The 24,146-nt window shown below is 42.9% G+C and overlaps 1 protein-coding gene across 1 annotated transcript in view; it reads right to left on the bottom strand.

The window, feature by feature from the left end:
* The window catches only part of LRP8 (LDL receptor related protein 8), a 190,191-nt gene that overhangs the window by 3,665 nt on the left and 162,380 nt on the right, over positions 1-24,146 (bottom strand). The window contains exons 7-18 of the mRNA XM_035123356.2: positions 23,824-23,946; positions 18,395-18,514; positions 18,136-18,261; positions 16,616-16,787; positions 10,970-11,197; positions 10,054-10,172; positions 8,224-8,363; positions 4,512-4,653; positions 3,179-3,331; positions 2,295-2,573; positions 465-533; positions 115-287 (exon numbers count right to left, since the gene is read on the bottom strand). Coding sequence (XP_034979247.1) covers positions 115-287; positions 465-533; positions 2,295-2,573; positions 3,179-3,331; positions 4,512-4,653; positions 8,224-8,363; positions 10,054-10,172; positions 10,970-11,197; positions 16,616-16,787; positions 18,136-18,261; positions 18,395-18,514; positions 23,824-23,946 — 1,844 coding nt within the window. The remainder of the gene's footprint in view (positions 1-114; positions 288-464; positions 534-2,294; positions 2,574-3,178; positions 3,332-4,511; positions 4,654-8,223; positions 8,364-10,053; positions 10,173-10,969; positions 11,198-16,615; positions 16,788-18,135; positions 18,262-18,394; positions 18,515-23,823; positions 23,947-24,146) is intronic.

The raw sequence follows: 24,146 nt of genomic DNA, 5'->3' as shown, positions 1-24,146 counted from the left end.
ATACTGTGAAGCTAATCTAGTTAATGGTTTTGACACACACACACACACACACACACACACCTTATAAAAGTGCATACCAGGAGACCATTCAGAAAGATAAAATCAGACACTTACTGCTGGATACACATGCCCAATCTGTGCTGTTCTCCCAATATGGATTTCATCTTCATCTTCCTCTTCTGTAGTTTTCCTGTACACAGGATTATCAAAGTTCATGCTTTTTGTGTTTTTCCGTTTCCAGTTCCTCCAGATGAGATACCCTCCCATGCACAACAAACCAATTACCACTAGGGGAGTAAAAGAGAGAAGGGAATAAGCATATATGGTTGCCACAAGGGAGACTATACTTCTCAAATTGACTCTCCGTCGTTGCTTCCATTCTTAATTTTTTATGCCAGTTCAGGTCCACAAAATGGAAGTGAACAGGAAAACTCACTCTTTAAATATAGTAAAAACATGCTTACCAACAGGAACCACAATTCCAATAATGGCGGCCATCACAGTTGATCCAAAACCTTGCCCACTGTTAGCATCTGCAACCAGAGAAGATTCAATCAAACATGGACAGCACCAGCAAATGCACCAGGATATACAGAACCCAGCTTTTCTAGAAACAGAATTATGTTGCTGTTAAAGTACAGAGAAATCACTGCTGTAGCCATAATCCTCTAGTTTCAAAACTAGAAAAAGGCACACCAAGGGGGTGGGGAGCGGAATTCTGTGGATTAATTCATGGATATAAATTGGCGGTTTTAGAGAATATTTAGGCCCACCTCAGCTAGATTCAACTCCAGTGAGGGAGCAGATGGAGATGCCACTAGACTTTGCAGGTATAGCCAATTTAATAGACCTCACTATGTGAATGGAGACTTTGGACTCAGTCACACCGCCATCTGCTGATGTTTTCCAGGTCCTGCAAAGAAGAGCAATTCCTGTGTGGTGATTTCTTGGGGCTCATTGGCTTGGTTCAAAACTGGCTTTTGTCCCCATATTGTACATTGGAGTTTCTACTTTCAGTGTGACAGGCTCTCACAAAACTGTGAAGACTGTAAACCACCGGTTCCTAAAGCATTTGTTCACACTTAAAATATATCACTAAGTGCCAAGTAAGGAACCTCTGGTGCCTCATTTTTTTTTTTTGTAAGAAAGAACTTAAAAGGCCAATTGTTATCTGAAGAGAATCCTGATGGCACGCAAGGCTATTAACAAGATACATTAGCTTGCTAATAAGTAAATAATGTTGTTAATAAGTACTACCAAACCCACCAATGTTTTAATAGGCACATAGCCTCATTGGTTTGGCTTGCAGCCTGAGGTAAAAAAGAAGTTAGGAATGAATTTCAGTATTCACTCTGAGTTTTGCTACGGAAACAAATCAGTTATGTATTAACATCTGGAGGACCACAGGTTCTTCACTTCTGAGGCAGATCTTCCATTTAAATCAATTAATTAAAAAATTGCTCCTATTACCTTAGAACAAACTATGGTACCAACAGGAAAACAAGGTTATTGAAGAAACTCCTGAAACTAGATTCTTTACTATGGTGATGAGTTTATATTAAACTGATAGGAATTTTATTAAATAAAGGGGGACGGGAATAGACAAAAGATTCCCAATTTTACTTCTGCAGGGAGATGTGCAATAATAAATAATAATAATAATTTATTTATACCCTGTCCATCTGGCTGGGTTTCCCCAGCCACTCTGGGCGGCTTCCAACAGAAATATTAGAATACACTAATTTATTAAAGATTAAAAGCTTCCCTAAACAGGGCTGCCTTCAGATGTCCTCTAAAAGTCTGCTAGTTGTTTTTCTCTTTGACATCTGATGGGAGGGCATTCCACAGGGCGGGTGCCACTACCGAGAAGGCCCTCTGCCTGGTTCCCTGTAACTTGGCTTCTCGCAGCGAGGGAACCTCCAGAAGGCCCTCGGTACTGGACCTCAGTGTCTGGGCAGAGCGATGGAGGTGGAGACGCTCCTTCAGGCATACTGGACCGAGGCCGTTTACGGCTTCAAAGGTCAGCACCAACACTTTGAATTGTGCTCGGAAACGTACTGGGAGCCAGTGTAGGTCTTTCAAGACCAGTGTTATGTGATCTCAGTGGCTGCTCCCAGTCACCAGTCTAGCTGCCGCATTCTGGATTAGTTGTAGTTTCCGGGTCACCTTCAAAGGTAGGCAAAGGTAGGCAATGCCAACTACTTAAACCAAACTGCACCATTACTAGCCTAACTGTCCAAGTTATGAGCCTTGGAGAATCAGAATGAAAAATGGTTCAAAGTCACTTTGCTTACAGTGTTGGGAGAGGTTGCTGTTTCCTGTTGTTGTTATCTTAGAGTCTGCCAGGCTGGATGTGGTTGTGGGTGAATGAAGGCTTGTAGTGCCCAGGAAGATGCGCGATGTGGTCTCTTGGCCTTCTGTACTAGCGTTACTGTTGTTGCCAGTTGTAATGGTGGTGGTAGTAGTAGTCATAACAACCGTAGTGATGGCAGTGAAATTGGACAAGTGAGTTGTAGCAGTAGCAACAGTAGTAGCAGGAGTAGTAGGCACATTAGTTGAGGTAGTTGGAAGCTCTGAAAACATAAGCGATATACAGTCACCTCAACAGCTACACAGAACAACTTCATTTTCTCCAGAAGGCAGGGAATTATTTCACATAGAAGCTAATTGGAAATCTAGTTAAAGAGAAGGCACCCAAGTACTCCTGGTTTAGAATACTGCATGCAATCTTGCCCAAAAAATCTAATTCACTTATTTAAGGATTTGTTGTTTTAATGAACTGTTTCCAAGATCTTTCACAATAAGAGAAGCCACCCTCCCACCTCCCAATTCTACAGCTCGTGATAAAGGACATTAAGTACCCATGAACCCTCTCCAATCATTATTGTCTCCCATCCCATCCCAGTTCACTGATGAATGAAGTTTTGTCTCTAGGGATATAGCAGAGCTGGAGGAAAAAATGTCAGCTATCAACTCATCCTACATCTGAATGGAAATGACTGAGGGAAAAAGCAAAAAGTGTATATAATGCCATGAAAAGTATAGAATAAAAACAATAACATGTTTATTCACAGAGTTCTGAAGAGCAGAAATGGTGGAGTTTCCATTAAAAGCAGAAGTGGATTTGCCCTAAACAGTGTACGGGAAGGTTCACAGAGTGAAGGCTAATGCTTTTTACCTGTATAGCACTTTTTCATGTCGGGACCCAACCACATATTGTCAGGACAAACACAGGTATACTTGGGAGAATGGGAAGAGATTTGGGGTGCAGGAAGACATAGGTATTCACAACCTCCATTTGGCAGAGAACTGAGCTCACAAGCGTCTGGAGCTATATGTGGGAAGAGAAAATGAAAAAGATCAATTAAATGTTATTGTCAGTGCTTTTTTCCCCTAGAAAAAATGGTGCTGGAACTCACCATGCAAGGGAGGGCTCTCAGATCCTGCCAGAGCATTGCACCTTCTTCCCTAAGCCGGACAGAAGCTTCCCGGACTTTGGGAAGGAGGCATGAGGCATCTTACAAGATCCTGCAGCCCTCCTAATATCAAGGTAGTAGAAGATTATTGTTTTTTAATCCATAACTAGTTACACTGCTCCTAAAGACCCAGGCTCTCTTGGATGAGATGGATTTTCTAGATTCAATTCAATTGAAATTTAGTTCTGGGTTTGGTCTCTATGTTCTGGTAAGCTGTAGGTTAGATTACTGCAAGGCGTTATATGTGGTGCTGTCTTTGAATATGGTTTGGAAACTGCAGCTGGTGCAGAACTGAGCAACCAGATTGTTAATTGGAAGTAGGATGTTTTTATCATACAACCCTGATCCTGACCCAAGAGCACTGGCTGCCAAATAATTTCCAGGCTCAATTCAAAGTTCTGGTTTTGACCTATAAAGCCTCAGGACCCCAGGACCTTAGGGACCCACTTCCCCCCACAAGATCCAACTCAGACTTTGTGTTCATCGTCTGAGGTCTTCCTTCATGTGCCTCCTCCAACACAAGTTCGCCAGAGATATGTGTCTAGTGCCATCACTATCAATCTTTAGGCACCAGGTGAAGATGTTCCCATTCACCTACACATCTTGCTCTTAATTGGTGTTCACCTTTTAGTTGAGAGGGATAGGATGTGCCCCTTTTATGAACACTTTTTGATGACATATATATTTTTAATCTTCAAATGTATTTTAAATTTGGTATTTAAAAAATTGTAATGACTGTCATGAATAAAGACTATTAGTACTTCAGAACTGAATGGTCCTCATACCCCAGTCTTCCTCAAACTTGTTATCCTCCAGATGTTGGATCACAGCTCTCATCATCTCTAATCTTTGGCCATGCTGGCAGGGGCTAATGTGAGTTGTATCCCATAACATCTGAAGGGCACCTGGTTGGGGAAGACTATTTTTCCTGTACTGGTTCAATGACTGGTTTTTGCTAATTATCCCCATTCAGTGAACCAGAGACAGGTACACAAGCACTCGGGACTGTTTAAGCTTCAAAGACCAACGCCTTACCTTTAGGTTGCTTTAGCTCATGAAAGACTACAATATCATGAGGGTTATTGAGGTTCTCCGCTAAAATGGAGATGTCCAGACCATTCAGCCTATTGGCACTGAAGATTGCTTCATTCTCCAGATCAGTCCAGAATACCCTATCCTGCAAGAACAGAGATCACAGGAGCCTTTTGAGAACACATCAATAACTTTAGCATTTTTAACAACCAACTCATACACAATACTTTCTAAATAAAAAGAAATGAGGTCTTTTCTGAGTATTGTAAGGCAGGGGAGGCACACTTCAGGCTTGCCAGATCTACATTGTGTTTTAGCAGAACCTCAAGATCCCACAGCTGGAGCCAAGTATGAAAGACATGTAAAGAACATGTTGCCTCTGAACCACTGCTGAGCACAGAGTTGTTCTGATTTCACTAATCTGGTGTACAAGTGGAAGCCAGCACAAGGACACCTGCTAGTGGAACAGGGCTTCCCCCTCCCCCGGCATGCCCCTCATGCTTCTCCCCAAATCTGCTCTGGGGGGTTAGCAGAACCCTCAGAACAGCACATGGGGAGGATCAGGTAGATCATTCTGTCTGGCCAGCAGAATTACTTGTGCCAATGGAACAATGGTCTGTGTGCAACATAGAACTGCACCAAAGCTCCTTTTAGATAAATATATATATATACTTCTGCTTACGCCCTTATTTCATCATCTCAGCAGTATCATTTGGGGAGGGAGTCATTTCATTGCTGCTACCGTTAAACAATTGGGAGTCAGAAATCTTTGCTGACGTACTGCAGATTACTCAGGGATCTACCAGTAGATCCTAATCCACCGTACCTTACAACCACCCCTGTTGTAAGATACCATACAGCCCATTGAAATGGATGGTGCCCAATACATTTTAGGCCCATAGACTTAACCATCATGTGATTTAAATGACTGGGTCCTTCATTGCAGAATTAACATAAGCCATTTTAATCAGTGTCCAAATGACATTCGCCTCCCGCTACTGGCTAGAGTTTACAAACGGCACCGTTCACACACCAGTTCCCACCTCCATTCCTCCCGCTTTATGCTGCCACTTCAAGTAGGTCCCTTCATCTTGCTGCCTAGGATGGCCACCTTCTTCTTTAAAAGGAAAGAGTTTCTGTCGTGTGGAGCAGTGACTTTAGCTTGACATTTGGGCTTTGAAAATCCTACAGGGGCCCTTTGGAAAACGTTACCGCTTGTGTATGTGTTATGCATATCGTATTAACTTTTTATTATATAGTTGCGGGGGACCTGCCTATATAACAGCAAACAACAGTGACAATACACACATTTATATTTCTGTTTGAATGGAGAAGAATAACAGGACAAAGAGGACAACATTTTTCTCCTTTTCACTCTTTCTCTCTAGCCACACCTTCCTTACCCCAATCCAACAAATGAGATACATTCATGGAGGAAGGCTCTCTTATCGCACATATTACTTGCTGGATCTGACACAAATGGAGGTGCATCCAAGTGTGGCTGCTCCTTATTTGCACTGCCTTTTCCCCACTGGGATGAACATTTGGACGTAAGGCTCCATTTACCTTCAGATGCGCATCTTATCAAAGCAAGACAGTGCTGAGAGACAGCACTTGCAATTTAAGATGCACATCCAATTTACAGTATGCTTGTAATTCCTGATGCACAAAATCACACGCAGATGGAAGTCCACTAAGGGGATAGGCTGGAAGCCTGAAGCCAGGGTTTGTTTTGATTTTTGCACTGTTCCTGGTAATGGTAGGCAATCTATAAACAATACAGCAATACCAAGTGCTGGAAAATTCAGGCTGATTAGCAATCAGTGCCCAGTGTTAGATTGTGAAGAAGTGAAAGGTGTGAAGGAGGTAACTTCCCTGCTTTTTTGTGAAAGGAAAAATTTACTTTGAATTTATCCTTCACTTCCAGAGACAAATCCCTCCTCCTATATTGTATTCTGCAAAAAAAACCACAAAGGTGATGTCTGTATGATCAGGTTATGATGGGGAAGCAATACTTCCTCTGACATAACCCTAACATTTATGCAGACGTGCCTGGCCTACTTATCAGCAGTCCAGCTTGTGCTCTGAGCTGCATTTCTCTGACTTGTGGTCAGAATGGTTCATGAATAGGATTTCAAGGGATTTATCAGAAAGTGGAGTGATCCCTGGCATCCTAGCAAAAATGGCATCCCAGGCTAATCTTCCTTCTCTGTCCAAACGTGTGGCCTGCCAATTTCTTAGAGAACTCTGTGGCTCGAGATAGACTGTAGAGATATGCGATTCAAGAGGAAGCAAAACAACCTTGCCTTGCTATTGACAGTAACACACACTTAGTGGCAACTCCTACATGTTGAGGAGATGAGATACGGTAACAGAACAGAGAATATATGAAAGCATACCATTCTTTCATATCTTCTCATACAAATAAGAAGCTGCATTTCATTGTAGAACGGTGAAGATTGCAGCGAAATTGCACAATTACATGGTAAATCTGAATGGGGGAAGTGAAAATGGAAACTTGGGGGAGTAAGGATTTAGGGGTTTTTGTGTTTTCTAACATGACTGGTGATATTGGCATAATACATTTGTTATCAAATCCCTTGGCTTCTCTGGCTGACAATACATTTGATAGTAATATATTTAGGTTTAGTTCAGAGACCTACAAATTCTGGCAACTGAGGGTGGAATTAAATGTCACACATTTCAGCTCTCCCACATGCTGTTCTGGGGGTTCTCTCCCACACACACCCTGAGCCAGTGCCGGATTAAACCCTGTAGAGGCCCCTAAGGAGTCAAAATTATCTCCTAATAAGTTTATTATTTTACCAACAAACAATTTTAATAAATCAATTTTGTTACACAATATTATTTTGATCTGTTGATCTGCAGGGCCCCTAAAAGGTGTGGGGCCCATAGGCCAGTGCCTACTGTGCCTATTTGGTAATCCGGCACTGCCCTGAGCCAATTGTTGGGCTGGGAGGCCACAAAAAGGAAAGTTATTCTGCAGGGCTTATGCTGACAGGGCTAGTTAGGTGAATCCTGGACAGAAATTCTAAATTTTGGAGAAGGAAGCAGTCACCCTGAATGTTGCACTCAGTGTAAGTTACAGAATTTGAGGAAGCCACATTCTTAAATTGACTTAATTAGATTGTGCCTTCATGTTTATCTTTATGTGAGCTGCCTTGTGAGTGCTTTGTAGGGCAGCATAGAAATTCTTAACTAACTTAATCTGGCCCTAATTAAACAGTAATGAATCCTGTGTGTGTGTGTGTGTTGTTTAGCATTTTCCATCCCTACCAGAGTGAGAAAAAGTTTCAGCCACAACTTTTGACCAGTTCTGATGCGAGAAAGGAAAAAAGAAAGATGTGACCTCTTATTATACCAACTATTACTGAGCCCAATTCATTTCAAACTGAGGTCTTCTGCTGGGACACTCTTGAACTTCAGTCCTAGTCTCTTCTCATTGTTGCAAATTAATTCTAAGGCCTCCTTCCTTTTTTTCTCTTTAATTCTGATGTTGATTCATTCCTTTCTTTGGTGCTACTCTCACCCACAACACACCACACACATCCCTGTACTTCGTGAATGGGAAATATGGCTTGCACCTCATCTCATGTTCAACCATTGTCTAGCCATATGCTCAAAGTGCCTCTCATTGCTACCTTGACTTAGATAACTGACTGGCTAGTGTTGGTCTCCATTCCACATCTCATACCTCAAAGACTGCTAATCCAAACGGATGGCTGAGGTCATCCACAGAAGAGATGAGAACTTTCCTGTTGCTGCCATTGAAATCTACGCTTGAAAGCAAGTGCAACTTGGAGTCTACCCAGTAGAGGCGCTGATTTAACAAATCTGAAGAGCAAACACATCAAGGCAGAATTATATCTAGGTACATTTGCCTGTTTGACACTTACTACTGTTACTGCTTCAGAATTTTGGGAAACTGTAAATAAGCCATCTCTGTAAATAACTAATTGAGGACAGAACCTGCAAGTGAGTTCATGTGCTACAGGTGGAATTTCTTAATGATCTCAGTGTATTCGACTACCACACACCATAGGGCTAGGGTGGGGAATCTTTTTCAACCTCTGAGAAATGGACCCAGAACTGGCTCATCCTGCATGTGACATTTCTGACAGGTGGGTGGGGCCACCCACTAGTCAGTCACCTGACATCAGGGGATGGAAAGTTCAAGCTGAAACAGGCACTGGCTTAACTCCAGGCTTAGTGCTGTAGTCCCTCAACAATAAGATCAGAGACAGAAGCCTCAGCTTGCTCTTTAAAATGCAGCAGGCAGAGACTAATATCTCTCTGATCTTCGCACGGCGGGATCAGAGCACTAAGATCAAAAATAAATCTCTGCGGCTGCTGCCATTTACCATCAGAGAACAAGCAGAGGCTTATTAGCAATGTGATGCATAGCACTGAGATGGGGAGCCCTTACCGTATGATGTCCAGTGTGGAGATAGGCTAAGTGAGCATGGTTTGCCCCAAATGACCTTGTGGGTCACATTTAGAGACCCACAAGTCATTGTCTCCCCCCATCCCCCCGCCACAGGGTGGTGGTGTCTGGACTCAGGCTAATTCTCTGTTCATTTATGCTTCATACAAGGAAGAGTCAGGGCTGCATAGTCTGTAGAATCCAAATAACTACGGGAACAAGGTTGGAATGAGGCTACCCTTTGCCATACTGTCCTCACTTTCTGGGCTGACTTTCCTCTGCACTTTTCGATCGTGGGGCAGGATCCAAACAGAGAATACCCACACCCGCTTCTCCTTGCATAGGGAGACAAATGGGAGGAAAGGGTTGTATCAACTCCTCTGTAAGTGGAAAAACAGGTGAGAGGTGATTCTGAGGGGGAAAATAGCAGGAAGGAAGACCAGTTAGCCGCTTCCTCCCACCTACCCTTTTCTGCTCCCAAGTACAGAATCTGATGATGCTTCTCAGTTTTTTTTAAAAAAACATGTATTGTCTAATTTGGCCTTATAGAAAGGTTTTGAAGGAGGCTTCGAAGGGAGCAGAAATTGCTGAATCAACAGGATAAATTCAGGAGAAGCTGCATCAGCAAACCTTTTGATTAGATTGAACTGACTGTCCATATATATGAGTGAGTGGTGAAAAAACCCACCTGAGACTAATACAATTATTCCCCACCCCTTGCTTAGTTAGCTTTAAAAACTACAGATGTGAGGAGTCTGTGGGAAGGGCTGTTGCTCAGTGCGTAGAGCATTTACTCTGAATGCAAAAGGAAGATCCCTGGTTCATGCTTTGGTATCTCTAGGTGGGCCTCAGAAAGACTATCTGAAACCCAATGCGAAGTCAGTGTAGACAACACTGAGTTTGCTTGGCCAATGGTCTGGCTGGGTAATATGTGACAGCTTCCTGCGTTCCTATTTCCAGGAACGTTGGTAATTTACAATGATCTGGTCCCATTTATGCACCTTACAGTAAAAATCCTAATCGTGTCTACTCAGAAGTAAGTCCTATTGAAATTCAACAGGGTTTAGTCCCAGGCAAATGGGGTTAGGATTGTAGCCTTACCTAGTGTGATGCCGTTGGGCCATTCAATGTTGTCCATCACAAGCACTTGCCGATCTACACCGTTCAAGCCAGACTTCTCAATTTTTGCTATGTCACCCCAGTCAGACCAATACATGAATCTATCAGAGAAGGGCAGAGAAAGCAGATGAGAGAAGGCCATGTGCCATGACAAAGCTCACACAATTACTGAACTGAGCTGTCTTTAAAAATGTGGTGCTAATTTTGAGTTGCTGCAGACTGCTTCTGAAAGCTTAAACTATTTCAGATGATTGGGTTCTGTAAGGCGGATTAATTTGGCCGAGAACGGTCTGACATCCATGTAGTAGTTCTCATGAACTCTAGGTTAACCACGAAGCAGGAAGTCAAACAGTGGCTGCCTAAAACACAAATACGGTATCTAGTGATGCAGCTGTGTGATGAGTCTCTGACTATAAAGACCGATTTGGCATCAATGCACTGAGGAAGAAAGCCATTTGCAGCATTCTTCATATCACTTCAGCAGAATTAGGAGACTTTTATGAATTCATAAAACAGAACCAGACTAGAATAGGCCAATCTGGGTTCTAAAAAGAACTATAAAGATGGGAAGAATACAAAAGGACATCTGATTCAATTTCCTGTTCTGAGGAAGGATCCCACACCCTCTAATGTTCCTAACACTCCACAAACTCCAACCCCTTGGTTAATCATGAAGAAACGTATGAATCAGTCCTGCTGATACTGTCGTTTTAAAATCAGTCCATCTAGCAATCAGACTTCTGTATGCTGTAATGCACAGAATTATCTTAGCAAAGTGCCCTAGACAATAAACTCTGATTGCATTGCATTCTACAGTCTGGCAAGCTAGAAGGACCAAGGCAAAGCAAGGAATACGTTCAGCAATATATGACACGAGTGTTCCCTCTTTTACACCTACCCCCGTGTTGGATCCACCACAATGGCTCTGGGCTCACTTAAGTTAGTACTGAAAAGTGTCCTCCTCTTACTCCCATCAGCTGTGGCGACAGAAATGGTCTTGTTTCCTGAATCTGTCCAGTAGATGTTCTTGTGAACCCAATCCATTGCCAGGCCTTCAGGAGAGTTCAGGTGGCTATCGATGAGGACCATTTGCTCAGCTGTGTCACTGGCTTTGTCTATGTAGGCACTGCAGAGAGGAGACTAAAATTATCACTGTATTTATTCAGGGAGGTGGAGGACAGGCCACCTTTATGCAGAAGGAAAGGAAAAGAGTTGCAAACAAGGCACAAAACTGCACCATTAGGATCATGATAGGATAATTCTGCACCCACAATACAGCCCAGCTTGACATTCTACAATGAGAAAAGCCATACTAAAAAAAAGGAAAGCTTATTCATCAAATAAACATGTTCCTGGATAGGGGCAGCTCTCAACATGCACAGTTGTTTCTACTGGCCAGCTCTTCCATTATTGAGAAATGGTTTGGGAAGGAAAGACCGTTTAGCAGCAGGACAGAGGCAGATGCGGCTCCTGGTGCTTTCCCCCAAACCCCAACTTGCAGGAGGAAATAGCACTTTTCTTTTTCCTTCTCAAGAACAAGGAAAGGTAGTTTTGCTCTGAATTGCGGTTTTTCAGAAATTGCCAGCCATGCCTCACTGTTCTCTTGCAGAAAACAAATGGGGATGGAGGGGAAGAGACACATTCACACCTTCTATATTCCCTACACCCCATGAAGAAAAGAAGTGGTACCAGTAATTTATTTCTGACCTCCCCCAATTTTTTTCAGGAGGTGGAAAGGCACAGCTAGGTTGTTGTTTTTTCCTTTTTGTGGAAACAAAACTCTCGTCTTTCCTCCACAGAGAACAAGGAAGAAAGCAGAGGCGGCTTTCACCCTGTTGTGCTTTCCTGGAGCTTATGTCTATATCAGACCCACCTAGATCTGGCACACCTGGTCCAGCATCCTGTTCTCAAAGTAGCCAACCAGAGCCCTGTGGGAAACCTGAAAAGAGGATCTGAACAAAATAGCGCTCTCCCCTCCTGCAGTTTCCAGCAACTGGCATTCAGAAGCATTACTGCCTCTGACCATGGAGAAAGAGCATAGTTATCATGGGCTAATAGCCATTGACAACTTATCCTCCATGAATTTGTCTTATCCTCATTTAAAGTCATCCAATTGGTGGCCCCCCTTCATGGATCAATGCCTTGTCGTGGCGAAGGGGCTTGAATAACTCAGAGAAGCTATGAGCTATGCCATGCAGGGCCACCCAAGATGGACAGGTCATAGTGGAGAGTTTTGACTAAACGTGATCCACCTGGAGAAGGAACTGGCAAGCCACTCCAGTATCCCTGCCAAGAAAACTCCATGGACAAAGACAACAGGCATATAAAAGTTATGACGCTGGAAGATGAGCCCCTCAGGTCGGAAGGCGTCCAACATGCTACTGAGGAAGAGCGGAGGACAAGTACAAGTAGATTCAGAGCTGATGAAGTGGCTGGGCCAAAGCCGAAAGGACGCTCAGTTGCGGATATGCCTGGAAGCGAAAGGAAAGTCCGATGCTGTAAAGAAAAATATTGCATAGGAACCTGGAATGTAAGAACCATGAATAGAGGTAAGCTGGATGTGGTCAAAAATGAGATGACAAGAATAAATATCGACATCCTGGGCATCAGTGAACTAAAATGGAAGGGAATGGGTGAATTCAGTTCGGGTGACTATCATATCTACTACTGTGGGCAAGAATCCTGTAGAAGAAATGGAGTGGCCCTCATAGTCAACAAAAGAGTGGCAAAAGCTGTAATGGGATGCAATCTCAAAAATGACAGAATGATCTCGATACGAATCCAAGGCAGACCTTTTAACATCACAGTAATCCAAGTTTATGCACCAACTACCGGTGCTGAAGAAAGTGAAATTGACCAATTCTATGAAGACCTACAACACCTTCTAGAAATGACACCAAAGAAGGATGTTCTTCTCATTACAGGGGATTGGAATGCTAAAGTAGGGAATCAAGAGATAAAAGGAACAACTGGCAAGTTTGGCCTTGGAGTTCAAAATGAAGCAGGGCAAAGGCTAATAGAGTTCTGTCAAGAGAACAAGCTGGTCATCACAAACACTCTCTTCCAACAACACAAGAGACGACTCTACACATGGATATCACCAAATGGGCAGCATCGAAATCAGATTGATTATATTCTCTGCAGCCAAAGATGGAGAAGCTCTATACAGTCAGCAAAAACAAGACCTGGAGCTGACTGTAACTCAGATCATCAGCTTCTTATAGCAAAATTCCAGCTTAAACTGAAGAAAGTAGGAAAAACCACTGGGCCAGTAAGATACAATCTGAATCAAATCCCTTATGAATACACAGTGGAAGTGAGGAACAGGTTTAAGGATTTAGATTTGGTGGACAGAGTGCCTGAAGAACTATGGATGGAGGCTCGTAACATTATACAGGAGGCAGCAACGAAAACCATCCCAAGGAAAAGGAAATGCAAGAAGGCAAAATGGCTGTCCAACGAGGCCTTACGAATAGCGGAGGAGAGGAGGCAAGCAAAATGCAAGGGAGATAGGGAAAGATACAGGAAACTGAATGCAGATTTCCAAAAAACAGCAAGGAGAGATAAGAGGGTCTTCTTAAATGAGCAATGCAAAGAAATAGAGGAAAACAATAGAATGGGGAAAACCAGAGATCTGTTCAAGAAAATTGGAGATATGAAAGGAACATTTCGTACAAAGATTACCATAATCAAGGACAAAAGTGGTAAGGACCTAACAGAAGCAGAAGACATCAAGAAGAGGTGGCAAGAATACACAGAGGAATTATACCAGAAAGATATGGAGGTCTCGTACACCCCAGGTAGTGTGGTTGCTGACCTTGAGCCAGACATCTTGGAGAGTGAAGTCAAATGGGCCTTAGAAAGCACTGCTAATAACAAAGCCAGTGGAAGTGATGATATTCCAGCTGAACTATTTAAAATTTTAAAAGATGATGCTGTTAAGGTGCTACACCCAATATGCCAGCAAGTTTGGAAAACTCAGCAATGGCCAGAGGATTGGAGAAGATCAGTCTACATCCCAATTCCAAAGAAGGGCAGTGCCAAAGAATGCTCCAACTACCGCACAATTGCGCTCATTTCACACGCTAGCAAGGTTATGCTTAAAATTCTACAAGGCAGGCTTAGGCAGTATGTGGACCGAGAACTCCCAGAAGTGCAAGCTGGATTTCGAAAGGGCAGAGGAACCAGAGACCAAATAGCAAACATGCGCTGGATTATGGAGAAAGCTAGAGAGTTCCAGAAAAATGTCTACTTCTGCTTCATTGACTATGCAAAAGCCTTTGACTGTGTCGACCACAGCAAACTATGGCAAGTTCTTAAAGAAATGGGAGTGCCTGATCACCTCATCTGTCTCCTGAGAAATCTCTATGTGGGACAAGAAGCTACAGTTAGAACTGGATATGGAACAACTGATTGGTTCAAAATTGGGAAAGGAGTACGACAAGGTTGTATATTGTCTCCCTGCTTATTTAACTTATATGCAGAATTCATCATGCGAAAGGCTGGACTAGATGAATCCCAAGCAGGAATTAAGATTGCCGGAAGAAATATCAACAACCTCAGATATGCAGATGACACAACCTTGATGGCAGAAAGTGAGGAGGAATTAAAGAACCTTTTAATGAGGGTGAAAGAGGAGAGCGCAAAATATGGTCTGAAGCTCAACATCAAAAAAACCAAGATCATGGCCACTGGTCCCATCACCTCCTGGCAAATAGAAGGGGAAGAAATGGAGGCAGTGAGAGATTTTACTTTCTTGGGCTCCTTGATCACTGCAGATGGTGACAGCAGTCACGAAATTAAAAGACGCCTGCTTCTTGGGAGAAAAGCAATGACAAACCTAGACAGCATCTTAAAAAGCAGAGACATCACCTTGCCGACAAAGGTCCGTATAGTTAAAGCTATGGTTTTCCCAGTAGTGATGTATGGAAGTGAGAGCTGGACCATAAAGAAGGCTGATCGCCGAAGAATTGATGCTTTTGAATTATGGTGCTGGAGGAGACTCTTGAGAGTCCCATGGACTGCTAGAAGATCAAACCTATCAATTCTTAAGGAAATCAGCCCTGAGTGCTCCCTGGAAGGACAGATCGTGAAGCTGAGGCTCCAATACTTTGGCCACCTCATGAGAAGAGAAGAATCCTTGGAAAAGACTCTGATGTTGGGAAAGATTGAGGGCACTAGGAGAAGGGGACGACAGAGGACGAGATGGTTGGACAGTGTTCTCGAAGCTACGAACATGAGTTTGACCAAACTACGGGAGGCAGTGCAAGACAGGAGTGCCTGGCGTGCTATGGTCCATGGGGTCACGAAGAGTCGGACACGACTAAACGACTAAACAACAACAAATTGGTGGCCATCCCTGCCTCCTATGGGAGCAGGTTCCATCATTTAAAACTATGTGCTGGGTGAGAAAGTACTTTCTTTTATCTGTCCCGAATCTTCCAACATTCCTCTTCATCGGATCTCTATGAATTCTAGTGTTATAAGACAGGTAGAATAACTGTTCTCTATCTACTTTCTCCAGTGCCTTGCTGCTTCTGCCCCCTGCAGAATTCCAATGGGAAGGGGAAGCTGGAAGGGCGCTTTATCTCCCTTCCTGTTGAAGGAGAAGGAAGCAGCAATAGCTGCTGGTTTCTGCAAAAGCTGCTGGTTTATGCAAAAGCAGAACTTAGGGCATGAAAATCACCTCTACTCCCCCATCGCTATGCAGAAAAATAGAAGTGTAGCTTATTTGTTGAAGGCAACAAAAGTCAGCTGCCCATGCCATGGGCTTCAAATGGGCACCGATGGAAAAACAACAGCAATAACCATAACCAAGTATAGCTATAAATCTCAGGGCAGAACTGTTACAGTTGCTGGTAACGAGGAGAATAAACCCTTGGCAATAAAAGAAGCTCAGATCTTAAGCCTGAAAGATATTTGCTGCCAGTAGGGTATAGGAGAAGTGCAATGTTAAATAATTATCCAGGTTTTAAAGGGCAGATCCTAGCTTTGTCCTTTACTATACATTTTGCAAGGTTCACAGTTTATAGAGCAAGTCACCCTTCCCCCACATTTCTGCTTGCTCTTTCTTTTTTGTAGGCTCCATCACTCTCTTTGAATATCCCCAGCCAGCTGTTTCAGTGTTATTAACTGGCCATATCTTAGAAAAACTTCCTCTTCTCCCGGAATTGGCTTGCTGATCTTTGAAATCACCTTTCCTAGTATGCAGGTCACAGTGAACCTGCCTCTGATTACCAGCAGGAAACGAGCATGAGGAACTACCGATGGTGCAGCAGGGGGCAATAGTAATTCAGATCTGAGTGCCTAAGAGGGACGGTCAGCTTTGTTGCATCAAGCAAATGCTGTTTCACTGTGTAATTAGACACAGTCTCAGCACATGCATCTGGGCATTGCACCCCAAAGGCACACAGATGCACACTTTCAACAGGCACATTTCCGATGCCACATTGAAGAGGGAAAAAAAATTCTGAGTTCTGCAAGACCTTGCAATTAAGTTGACATAAGATGTGGCCATTTGGGCAGCCAAATGAGAGTCCCTCACCTGTATATTTTCCTGTAGAATAAATCACACCAGTATATCCTGTTTGTTGCCACCTCCACATCCAAAGCAACCACGTTCTTCAGCATGGGGATGATGCGAGAGTAGTCCCTTTTCACCAAATCTATCTTGCGTACTTCATGGCGGTTTGTGAAGACCAAATACGGGCTCTTCCCTGCATGGAATAGAACTCTGGAAGTTACTTTATTTTATTTTTTTAAGCAGCTTACAAAATAGCATAGCTCTCTAGTGCAGAGCTAGATCTCACTTCTGTTGCTTTGTCATAAGAACTGAAAGGAAAATAGAAGATTTGGGAGTATCTGAAACTGGCCAGGACGACAGGAAGGATCAGTAGTGGCTGCTGTTCTTACCAGCACTAGCAAGTCACATTTGCTGTAGCTAAGTGGCAACTCACACATTATTTCTCTCAACTTGGCAGATGCAAGAGTCACTCACACACCTGAACACTGGGAGGATTGGGAACATTGCATTAAGAGCAACACAGGAATCTCCCCTGCAGTGAAATCTGTCTATTAAAAAAATATAATCAAGGGCAAATCTCATGAAATATTGGCTGGGCAATTGAAAATGGAAGGCAAAGCTTCCAAACTCATCCTTGCAGCTGTGCTGGAAGAAAATGAGAGGAGTGCAAGACCCTGGGGGTGGGAGCTAGGTTTACTTCCATCACGATATTCTATGGTTTATCATGAAGTCCTAATGCAGACAATGTTCCACAATTAGATTTTTCTATCATTAAAAATTTAGAAAGAAAATGCTTCAAACAACCATTATTATAGCTAGTTACTGAAGAAATAATAGGGAGGACCCCCCCCCCGGTCTAGATTAGAGATATATATGCACACACACACATACACACATATGCAGACCTCCACAGCTCACTCAAATGGGCTGGTCTAGAGAATGAATCTAAGATGGCATCAAGGCATTTAGGAAGGAGTACAGATTATAGTACAGCATATGTTGACTACCACCTCACAGATAATGTGAAAGCAAGAGGCTGGCTTGATAAAAACAAATTCTATATACCTTGCAAAGAAAACTAAACGTTGTAAGAATTCATTTTAGAATTCTGCAAGTAACAATTCATTCATTAGGTTTTCCTTTGCAAGTACATGGAACAGCAGTTCCTGCCAGTTTCTGCAGAAATGTAGCATGTGAATTAGTCCAAACGGAGCTGTTTGCATCCTCTAGATCAGGCATCCCCAAACTTCGGCCCTCCAGATGTTTTGGACTACAATTCCCATCTTCCCTGACCACTGGCCTTGTTAGCTAGGGATCATGGGAGTTGTAGGCCAAAACATCTGGAGGGCCGCAGTTTGGGGATGCCTGCTCTAGATTCTGGAACAAGCACTTTCCTTCCACTTTGCAAACTGAGCCAACTATAAGGTTTGACTTTCGAGCAATCAACTCAACCGAGTTACTTGTCAATTCTACTTGTGGGTCCTCAAGGCTGCACCTGGCTTTCTATGGATCATGCAGAATGGATTAGAGCATTTCCTTACCTACAGCTTTGCAGTTTTTGGACAGAGTGTCCATCTCGTAACCCTCATAGCATTCGCATTTATAGTCTCCCTTGTAGTTGATGCAGATCTGGCTACAAGCGTCGGGATTCTCACATTCATCTATGTCTGGAAGGGAAGTTTAAAAATCATCAGTAACTTATAATTAAGCTCATCAGGATGTGGAGTGAGCCTGGAGCGACTATTATTATGGGCTGCTGTACAGAGAAACACAAAGAGCTGCTGCTTCTATGCAAATTACCTCCACATGTTTTCTTGTCAAGAAGCTTGTATCCAGGAGGACACTCACACTCATAGCCAATCTTCAAATCTCTGCATATGTGGGAGCAGCCGCCATTGTTGAGAGCACATTCATTCACTCCTAGAAGAGAGGTAGGGGTGATTTAGACTTAACAAAAGGTTCAGTCCTAGGATGGCAAATTTCAAAATAGACCAGAATACCAAATATTACCAGGTATCACTGATGGTATTACCTCAGTATAAGATGTCCTAAACAGAAATAGCCACCAAATCTTTCTCACCAGAACAGCAATTTCAACGGAAGACTTGTTCACAGAACTTTGACTTAACGTGCACCTCCTTGTCCAAATTACTTTTATCGTTTGTTTATGATCCATTATATGCGCCGTAAGCCAAAGCATAAGGATGGAACTTTTAAATAATAAGAAAGCAAAAAACAAACACCCACTCTTCTAAGGGAAAAGAATTTTAGAGTTGGGGAGCAATCACCAAGAAGGCCCTGTCTCACATTCCAAGACAATGAGCAAAAGAGGCCAGTGAGACTGCAAGTGAAGCCCCTTTGATCAATTTCAGTGATGGCTGGTATGAGGAGAGGCTGCTCCATCAAATGTCCAGGTCCCAAGTTGTTCAGGGCTTTAAATATCAAGGTAACACCTTGAATTGGGCCAGATAACATATAGGCAGCCAAGACACATCCCACAAGGTAAGTGTAAGATGGCTCATCCACAGAGTGCCTACGAAAACTCCAGCAGCAGCATCCTGCAATAGCTGCAGTTTTTGGACCTGAAATTTCTGGTCTCCTCTGTCCCAGTCTGGCACTCTAACCAACTACACTGTGAATTAACTAAGCCAATCTATATCAGTTTTTTGAGGAATGCAATGGAAGGAGGAACAAAGGAACTCTGCAGTTCCAGATACCCTGCCAGTAATAATCCTGTCTAGCCCTGACAACTTGTAAGGGGCGGGCGGGGGGGGGGGGAGTCCAGACCATTTGTTCCCCCCATTGGCAGGAGCTGAAATTGAAAATCCACTACAATTTTATCCTGGCAACTCTAAACTGCTGAGGGGGTTGAAGGAGGTCATTTCAATGCCCGAAACAACATTTCGCTTGCCATTTCAATTAACCTACACAAAGTGAGGAACAATGTTTTCTTCCTAGTGTGGGATTTACTGTACAGTTAAATGTAGGAATCCCACAGTAAGAAGATTTGTTGGGACCAGTCTGAATCTAAGACATGAGGGGGGAAAGCTGCTGATGCATTCTCTCCCTGAGCCTTGCTGTCCAACTACCCGTCTTTTCATGAATGCAGTTATTTAGTAGGTAAGACGTGAACCTTGGAAGAAAATGTAACAAGCGGAAAACACTGCATTGAAAGATTTCCACAACAGCTTTGGTGTGGCATATCTGAACAGAAATCTTACAGTTAACAATATGATTAACAGGAGCAAGTTTACAGAGACCAGAACAGTCCCTCAGATTATGATAGTGGTGCATGTTGTCTGCTGCCCATTGTTTATATTGATCTTGCTGTGACTATTGCCTAGATGGGACATTAGCCAATTAGGCCATATCATAGTGAAACACTACTGAAGGTTGCTGGAACGTGAATAAGCTCTTCAATGTTAATTGTTGCTTTTGTTTACAGCAGGTCTTTGTAGCATAGTATGCCAAGCTCTATAACCATCTCACTGAAACGAGGAGAATGACAGGTTTACTCAACGTAGCCTACGCCACATCTGTTAAAGCAGTCTCGCTTCTGCAAGTCACTCTCATCTCTCAAACTGGGTGTATATCAAGTGTCCCAGCAGGTGCAATGACCAATACAAAACCTTTGAACTGGAAAAGTCATGCCTCTCGGCTCTTGACACTGAATAGATGCTTCTGTTGTCAAACGGTACGCTTAACACCAAATCTGAAACACTGGGATGACTTATGGGAGTGCTCATGTGCCTGGAAATAATTAATGTTGGAGGTCTTATTCAGAGGTTAGGAAGGAGAATCGAGGAACTCCTCATCTCTGCCTCAGGGTTAGCTGCACTTAGGGCTTGTCCACACTTGAGCATTATTTGGCTGTTTATCTGTTTTTCTCCCATTCGAATTAGACCAGAGTAGTCCACAGATGCATGTACAGTATTTGAATTTATAAATGAGGAACAACTTTGATCTTGCCCATTCATACCGGCAGGCGTTCTCTTTTGTGTTTGCCCTGCTTTCTAATGTGCTGATTCTATTATGCCAATTAAGTACAGACAGGGCACGCGCATAGATAGTTGTGGAGGGACCTTGTGTGTGTGGTTTTTTAAAAAAAGAAAATATTGTACGCAATGTGCAATTGGGGCATAGATTGTATAACAGCATTATGATTTGGGCAGTTTTATTTTCCATCCCTTTGTAATTTGCAAGGAATCATGCTGCTGCATTCTGTACCAACTCAAGCTTCAAGGGTTATCAATGTCGAGTGCATTACAACGGTCCCATATTGGGGATGTCCAGGCACACCTCACTGTGGCAAGGTCCCCATCTCCCAGGAAAAGGTGCAGCCAAATGTGGAAAAAGGTACTTTGGATGAGCATTGCTACCTGGCCATCCAGAAGCACAAGCAGATCCAAGAATACCCCCCAAATACCCCTGACACAATTCAGAACAGATGGTACGCCAATTGCTAAGCCATCTCTGACTTTTCTGGACTGAGCTTCAGCTTGTCAAGCTTCAGCTTGAGCCAGTGTGGTGTAGTGGTTAAGAGAGGTGGACTCATAATCTGGTGAACCGGGTTCGATTCCCCACTCCTCCACATGCAGCTGCTGGGTGACATTGGGCTAGTCACACTTCTCTGAAGTCTCTCAGCCTCACTCACCTCACAGAGTGTTTGTTGTGGGGGAGGAAGGGAAAGGAGATTGTGAGCCGCTTTGAGACTCCTTAGGGTAGTGATGAAGCGGGATATCAAATCCAATCTCTTCTTCTCACCCAGCCCAACAGCAGGGGTATGGAACTGAGGGGGTGTCCAGCTACCACCACTTCTGACCATTGGCCATGCCAGCGGGGGCAGATAGAAACTGGAATCCAACAAGGGTCCAAAGGCCCCACTTCCTGCATGAAGGTAATCCTTACCAAAGCCAAATAAGGCAGACTTGCTGTTGCCCAGAAACAGAAACTGGGGTAAAAAGGTGAAACCATGGGGCCAAGGCACAGAGGAATGTTCTGCACAGCACCTTATCATTGATGCTAAATGAATAATAAATAACCAGAGCCTTCAAGATGTCACAAAAACAGTCATGTATGGTACCAGCAGTAAAAACAGCCATAATGGTAAGATTCAGTCTGTACAATCCCCTTCTTGACAATGTATTTAGAGAGAATCTGATTCTCTTCGTGGCCAAGAGCGTATTCAGCAGCATTAACAGTTCAGTCATGTCCACATCAATAAGAATAGCTTTGTTTGATCATCCTAGAAAGAGATCTTATACTTTCTCTGCTCTAAGGGAACACGCTATTCTGAATTCATGATCACTTGTCAATAAAAGAACATGCCAAAAGAGATGACTCTGTTGGTGAATATTATTCAGTCAATACATATTTGGCTTATTTAATGATGTGATCAGGATTCTGCTATTTTTGAATACACTTCCAAGTCACGGATTACTGAATTATTCCTATACCTTAATGACATTTGCCCAGCGCCACATCACTCAGAGCTTTTATAATGAGTTTACGTGATACATTTTTATGGAAAGAATCAGCTGCTGTTCTTCCATGGAGGCCTTTTCTTATAAGCACACCCCTTCTGAGTGCAATCAAAATAAAGGCAAATTTTAAGTGAGGATGCACTTGCACAGTCCCATTCAGGCACTTACCCAGGTGCCAACACCTCTCACATGGCTTGGGAGAAGGTAAGCCTCCTGCCCCTAACAACTTCATGCGTATCAGTGATGCCCATGTACAGGTGAAACTCGGAAAATTAGAATATCGTCGAAAAGTGCATTTATTTCAGTAATTCAACTTTTTTCTTTTCTTTTAATTTTTATGAATGCTTTCTTTTGGAAATTCCACAGTAATAAAACAAATAGTTACAACAATACAAAAATAAACATCGCTATTACATTTCATTAATTACATTCCATTTATAATTGAACCGCCTAACGACAAATAATTACAATTACAACAAACAAAGGCTTGACATATCTTGTTTTGCAAGTCATGCACCTATCTCATATATTGGTTTCACCTTTTAAGTTTCGTTACTGAAATAAATGCACTTTTCGACAATATTCTAATTTTCTGAGTTTCACCTGTAGGTATATGCTGTTGTGGATGCCTGACTTGTGTGATCCTTAGGAAAGAGTAGTGGGGCTTGTGTACAGAATGCCCTGCGTGGCGCTGTGTGTGACATTATCTGTGGACTGGAGAGTGGGGCATGTTTGCTCACTTCTCTACCACATGTATGCTGTCACTACCTGGGTGCACACCTGAAGCAACATCATGGGAGGGGAAACCCCTTGCCCTTGAAAGTCTTCTAAGAAGCTGCAGCAGGAGAGGGACACTGAGCAACACCCCAGGAGGGTGTTCCTAGGACTAAGGTGAAGCTCGGGACCTTGCTATTTTTGCTATTGGATGTTGCATGCTGTTTTAAGTAATCATGTTATATTTATGGAATTCAAATGTGATTTTTTTGGTATGTTATTATATTTGCTATTGTTTTGCTATGTTATTCCTAAGCCATTGTTTTGCTATATTATTGCGAAATTGTTTTTGTAGTGTTCGTTTGAAGTGCATTCCTGTTTTCTTTCTTGTAACCAGTGTTGAGCATGATTTTGTTTGTGCAAAAAAGGCATACAAATACCCATCTCTTCCCCATCTACCTCTTCCCCCCCCCAATGTCTCAACAAATGAAACTGATTTGTAAAAATGTTACAAGAAACATTGCATATATCTTTGTAAATCAAGAAAATCTTTAATAATAAAGTTAAAAAACAAATAAATAAAATGAATGAACGAAGGAATGAATTGAGCCTGTGGGTTGACTTCACGCCACCCATTTATAAGACCTAACCGTAAGAGAAATGTGAATATTCACATAAACCTACTCTTTTACTTTACGATAGCTACAACAAATAATTAGCATCAGCAGGAGGTCAGGAGACAAGGGCAATTCATATCGTGTGTGAGTTCAAACCTCTTTGCAATCAACCTGGATTTATTTCCTGGTGTGACAGGGCATTTCCTCAGAACCATGCCTGACCTATGACTCAATCTATTAGATTCCAGTTCCTTTTGTACCCATGCAATACACACACAAACAAGGTGGGCAGAAAAACTACATTAGGCACATCACCAGCAGCCATACGCCCCTGTTCTGATGGCCCTAAGCAGACAGAGGATGTGAAGGGTTGTTAAAACAGGAGGACAAAATAAAGAAGAGTAGTGTACTGTACCACATGCTTTCAGGGGCTCGTCAGACCAGTCCCTGCAGTCCCTGTGTGAATCGCACACCTTGACTTCCTCTATGCACTCTCCACTCTTACACTGAAACTTGGTGGGATTCTCGCACGCCGCTTCTGTTGCGTCAGGCAAGGGAGGGAAAGCAGATGACGTTAGATTAGGCACGTGAAAATGAAGAAAGGACATAAAGATGCAAGAGGAGGTAATTTAGAAGAAATGGGATGGGATTAGGCAATGGGGTATTTAGCTGAAACATGTGATAAAAGCAAAGCCTACTAAAGTGGGTTTTTTTTTGGGGGGGGGTAGCGTATTTCCC

The sequence above is a fragment of the Zootoca vivipara genome, chromosome 7 (assembly GCF_963506605.1).
Source record: "Zootoca vivipara chromosome 7, rZooViv1.1, whole genome shotgun sequence".
Lineage (NCBI taxonomy): Eukaryota > Metazoa > Chordata > Lepidosauria > Squamata > Lacertidae > Zootoca > Zootoca vivipara.
Note: the sequence above shows the minus strand (reverse complement) of the source record. Positions and strands in the feature narration are given on the sequence as shown.